Below are 5,644 nucleotides of genomic sequence, written 5' to 3'. Positions count from 1 at the left end.
GTCTAGGTTTGGGTCTTTTCCGGTAGAGGTGTTGGAAGGGAGTGATCCCTTAGAATTTGTTGTCTTTTATCCCTGCCCGTGGAATCTCGCTCCTTCGGAACTTTGGGATGAGTGGTCCATGATGTACACTCCTAGTTACTTCCTGGATCATCTCACCTGGATTGCGGGCAACTGGCATCTTGTATGGGGGACGTACTCCGAACCGGAGTACCGCCCTTTAGAAGAGGATGACTGATTAGAAAGGTTATTGGAGGAACCCTTTTTTTTGTGTACATGTATCTTTTGTAGCCATGATGAACTTAGCTGGCTAGTAAGTTGTAATTAAACTCTTGTATATCTTCTGGTAGTTAGTGTAGCTACCCCTTTTGCTCACCTATATATATATGTATGAAGATATGTTGGGTAATAATGATGATGATGATGTGAAATAGTTTTCTTGTTAGCCTGTGCACCTGGAGTGAACTCTGTCTGGTCTTGGCTGGGTTTAGTCTAGGTGTGGCGGTAACTACTCTGGATGTACGGTATAGCCGGGCCAGGGTGTTACAAGTTGGTATCAGAGCCTAGATTGAACCTTCGGGAATTAGATCGAAGCCTAAGTCCGAGCCTAGGTTGAGTTCAAGTTTCAAGTCAGCTTAGGTTCGTAGAGATTAACCTAAGTCGTTGTTACGGTATCATGAGCATAAGCTTTGGAGCAGAGTTGGAACGAAAGTCCGGCAGCCTAAAAGGGGGTATTTTACTTTTACTCTACAGAATCTTACGATTCTGGTTGTTGAATAATATGATCAATGTTTGTGATTTCTTGCATGTGTTAATCCTTGCATGGGATTATTGTGAGTAAGCTGGCTAGCGTAATGCGTTAATTATCCCTATGCTGAGGTAGAAACCCCTGCTTAGCGGGTATGATAAAGTGAATGTTAGGGGACGTTGTATAGGACTTAAGTAGGTGCTATACTGACTGCCTAACTAGCTAACCCTTGAGGACTCTTATACTTCGGATACCAATTTGGATCTATCGTCCAGTGAAAATGCCTCCAAGACGCAACATGCCTACCAGTAGCAACGAGAACGTCTCTGCAATTGATCGTATGGCCCAAGCGATGGAGCGAATGGCTGAATTCATGATGGCTCAGCAAACCCAGAACCATAACCAAGGACAACCACGAGTCGATTATGCAAAGGCGATAGCAAGCCGACAACCACCACACTATGCGGGAGAAAAAGATCCGGTTATTTTAGAGGAGTGGATCCGGACGTTTGACAAACTGCTCAACGCAGTGGATTGCCCTGCAAATCAACGAGTACCTTCCGCGGTCTATTATTTAACGAAAGCTGCAGACAACTGGTGGACATCAGAAGGACCTGATCTTCTACAAGACCCAGAGTTTGGTTGGGAAGAATTCAAGGAGGAACTGAGGGGACAGTTCTACACCGAGCGTATTAGAGGGATTAAATGCGAGGAATTTCTACGGCTAAAACAGAAGGGAGCAACAATCGAAGAATATCATGACCAGTACGTGGAACTAATGCGTTTCGCTCAGGAGATTGTACCTAATGAAGCAAGTAAGGCACGAAGGTTTGTTCGAGGATTGGACTGGGATGTAAGGAGGGCGATTGCGCCATTCATGTGCTCTACCTTGAAGGAGGCGTACGATAGAGCCTCGGACCATTACCAGGTGTACCTAGATCAACAAGAAGTTTATGGCCGAAATAAAAGAAAGGCCGATGACAAGTCACAGAAATCCGCACTGGGAAACAAGAGAGTGAACCAAGGTGGCTCCAACCTAATATCAGGAAGAGGAAGGGAAAGAATTAACGAAGGAAACCGTTTTACTTGTTCAAGATGTGGAAGGAATCATCCAGGAGTGAATTGCCAAGGAGTGAGGATTAAGTGCTTCACATGCGGTCTTTCTGGGCACAAGTCCTTTGAGTGCCAGAGTCGGGTAGACAGTCCTCAAAAACTCCTACAGAACGTGAACCAAGGGAGAAGATTTAATGGGAATACTGGTCAGAGACCCGCAGAGATAGGAAACAGAATGGCCAACTCTCAGTCAACAAATCCGGGAGGACCAACAAACGTCGCATCTGGTTCCAACCACAAAGGGAAGCAAGTGATGGGAGAAAGTAGCACGGGAAACCAAGGCAGAATTTACGTCGTCAATAGCACTCAGGCCCAGGCTAACGACGCCGTAACTGGTACATTTCCCATAAACTCAGTACCTGGAATAGTGTTATTTGATACAGGAGCTACCAATTCATTTATATCATCTGCATTTGCTGATAGACTGAAATTAAGGCCTACTATTGAGCTAGATCTAAATGTCAAAACTGCTTCGGGAATAGTAGTAGCCTGTAGAAATGGTTATGATAACATTGCGATAGAAATAGCTGGAACTAACTGTCCCGGAAATCTCGTTCGTTTTGAACTTGAGGGCATTGATGTAGTACTCGGAATGGATTGGTTGGATAAGTATAAAGCTCGGATAGTGTGTGATGAGCGGAAGATTGTGTTACGAGGACCAGAAGGGAGGAGAATATCCTACCGAGGGATTGACAAGCAACACGAATCCAGGTTGTTGACAGCGCAGAAACTGAAGCAGTATATGCACCAGGGATGTGAAGTATACCTCTGTTTGGTGCAAGATTCCGAACCAGAAGAACTCGAAATCGATCGAATCCCAGTTGTACGCGAATTTCCTGACGTGTTCCCCGACGATCTCACAGAAATGCCACCGGAAAGAGAGCTGGAATTCACCATTGATCTCATACCAGGAACCTCACCTACCTCGAAAGCGCCTTATCGAATGGCACCGAAAGAGATGGAGGAACTAAAGGCACAATTGGCGGAATTACTGGAGAAAGGATTTATCAGACCAAGCGTATCGCCTTGGGGTGCACCGGTACTGTTCGTTAAGAAGAAGGATGGGAGTCTTAGACTGTGCATCGATTACAGGGAACTAAACCGAGTCACAGTAAAGAACAAGTACCCGTTGCCTAGGATCGATGATCTATTCGATCAGTTGAAAGGAGCGGGAGTGTTTTCAAAGATTGACTTACGGTCAGGGTATCATCAAGTGCGAGTCGCGAAGGGGGATGTGCCTAAGACAGCATTTCGGACGAGATATGGGCACTATGAATTCACGGTTATGCCATTCGGAGTGACTAACGCCCCAGGAACCTTTATGGACCTGATGAACTGAATTTTCCTTCCCTATTTGGATAAATTCGTCGTCGCCTTCATAGATGACATCTTGGTCTACTCTGAGACACCGGAGGATCACAAGGGACATCTTCGGACAGTGTTACAAACACTAAGGGAAAAGAAACTTTTTGCGAAATTGTCAAAGTGTGAATTTTGGAAAAGAGAAGTTGCTTTTCTTGGACACGTAATCACCCAAGAAGGGATAGCAGTGGACCCAGCTAAGATACAAGCTGTACTTGAATGGGAAGCACCCAAATCAGTTACGGAAGTCCGTAGTTTCTTAGGTTTGGCGGGTTATTACCGAAGATTTGTTCAGGACTTCTCAAGGATAGCAAAGCCGTTGACAAACCTGCTCAAGAAAACGACCAAGTATAGTTGGAGTGAAGAATGTGAGCAGGCATTCCAAGAACTTAAGACGAGATTGACGACTGCTCCAATATTGACCTTACCTGTTGGAGCGGAAGGTTACGAGTTGTACACGGATGCATCTCACAAGGGACTAGGATGTGTTTTGATGCGAAATGGAAGGGTAATAGCATATGCTTCTCGCCAATTAAAAACTCATGAAGCTAACTACCCGACGCATGACTTAGAACTGGCAGCCGTGGTATTTGCTCTCAAGATTTGGCGACACTACCTCTATGGAATCTCATGCAAGATTTATACGGACCACAAGAGTTTAAAGTACATCTTTACTCAGCGAGACCTTAATCTAAGGCAAAGGAGATGGTTGGAATTGATCAAAGATTATGACTTGGAAATCCAATACCAGGAGGGCAAAGCAAACAAGGTAGCTGATGCCTTGAGTCGAAAATCAAACCATGCTCTTTGGGTATTACCCGAACAATTATGCGAGGATTTTCAGAGACTCAATTTGGAGATACAGATGTGTGGTCAGGTGGAACAGGAAATAAAATTTTATTACATGTCGGTGACTCCAACCCTATTCCAGGAAGTCAAACAAGCACAAGAAGAGGACAATTGGGTAGGGAGCATCAGGGAGAAGATGATTGATGGAAAACATGGTCCATTTGAATTACACCCAGATGGGAGTGTAAGATTCCAAGGTAGGTGGATAATACCAAAAGGGTGTAAGGAGATAATGGAACAATTAATGAAGGAAGGTCATTATACACCCTATTCAGTTCATCCTGGTGGGGATAAACTGTATAAGGACTTAAAACAAAATTTCTGGTGGTCGGGCATGAAGAAGGATGTAGCTGAATTTGTGGCTAAATGCTTGAACTGTCAAAAGGTCAAGGCAGAAAGAAGTAAACCAAAGGGATTATTGCAGCCATTAGAAATTCCGCAGTGGAAATGGGACTCAATCTCGATGGATTTCGTGGGAGGATTGCCTAGAACCAAGTCTGGAAACGATCAGGTGTGGGTTATTGTCGATCGACTAACTAAGACAGCGAGGTTCATTCCAATGAACAAGACATGGTCCATGGAAAGGTTGGCAAGAGCCTATATTAAACACGTGGTTAAATATCACGGAGTAGCGCAAGATATCGTTTCAGACCGAGATTCACGATTTCTATCACGTTTCTGGGAAGCGTTGCAAATGATGATGGGCACTCAGCTCAAATTGAGTACAGCTTTTCACCCTGCCACTGATGGCCAAACGGAGCGAACGACACAGACATTGGAAGATATGCTCAGAGGTTGTGTACTTGATTTCCAAGGTTCATGGGATGAGCAGTTGGATTTAATAGAATTTTCCTATAACAACAACTATCATGCAAGTATAGGAATGGCTCCTTATGAAGCGTTGTATGGGCGAAAATGTCGAAGTCCTCTATGTTGGAGTGACAAGAGCGACGTTGTTATACTTGGACCTCAGTACCTACAAGAGACTACAGAGGCAATCAAGGTGATTCGAGAAAGGATGAAAATTGCACAGGATCGTCAAAAGTCCTATGCCGATTTGAAACGACAATTCACCGAACATCAAGTTGGAGAGAAGGTGCTATTGAAAATCTCACCAACTAAAGGAGTCAAGAGATTTGGAAAGAAAGGAAAGTTGAGTCCTCGCTATATAGGACCCTATGAAATCTTGGAAAGGATAGGAAATTTAGCCTACCGACTGGCCCTACCAATTGAGCTTGACCGGGTGCATAATGTATTTCATGTTTCTCAACTTAAGCGGTATGTACCTGATGCATCCCATGTATTGGAACCTGAGGAATTGGAGGTGGATGATTCGTTGGAATACGAAGAAAGGCCAATTCGAATCTTAGACTCTAAGACCCGAGATACAAGAAGGAAATCAATTAAAATGGTCAAAGTCCAATGGTCGAATCATAGCCCGGAGGAAGCCACGTGGGAGTTGGAAGGCGTTATGATGGAACATTATCCAGAGTTATTTGACTCAGGTGTGTAGGATCGATTTACTTGCTATATGCTTAAATAAATTTGTGTACTAACATTAGGCATACTAAGATT

At 44.2% G+C, this 5,644-nt stretch overlaps 1 protein-coding gene across 1 annotated transcript; it reads left to right on the top strand.

Moving 5' to 3' along the window:
- Positions 1 to 1,025: 1,025 nt before the first annotated feature.
- LOC116024086 lies at positions 1,026 to 2,286 on the top strand. The gene is made up of 2 exons (XM_031264992.1): positions 1,026 to 2,193; positions 2,282 to 2,286. The coding sequence occupies exons 1-2, from the start codon at positions 1,026 to 1,028 to the stop codon at positions 2,284 to 2,286; spliced, it is 1,173 nt and encodes a 390-aa protein (XP_031120852.1).
- The last annotated feature ends 3,358 nt before the right edge of the window (positions 2,287 to 5,644 follow it).

Source organism: Ipomoea triloba, chromosome 7 (genome assembly GCF_003576645.1).
Source record: "Ipomoea triloba cultivar NCNSP0323 chromosome 7, ASM357664v1".
Classification (NCBI taxonomy): Eukaryota; Viridiplantae; Streptophyta; class Magnoliopsida; order Solanales; family Convolvulaceae; genus Ipomoea; species Ipomoea triloba.
Note: the sequence above shows the minus strand (reverse complement) of the source record. Positions and strands in the feature narration are given on the sequence as shown.

What these genes read in the sequence shown, in the direction of transcription:
- LOC116024086 (XM_031264992.1), top strand. Translation starts at nt 1,026, where the DNA reads ATGCCTCCAAGACGCAACATGCCTACCAGTAGCAACGAGAACGTCTCT.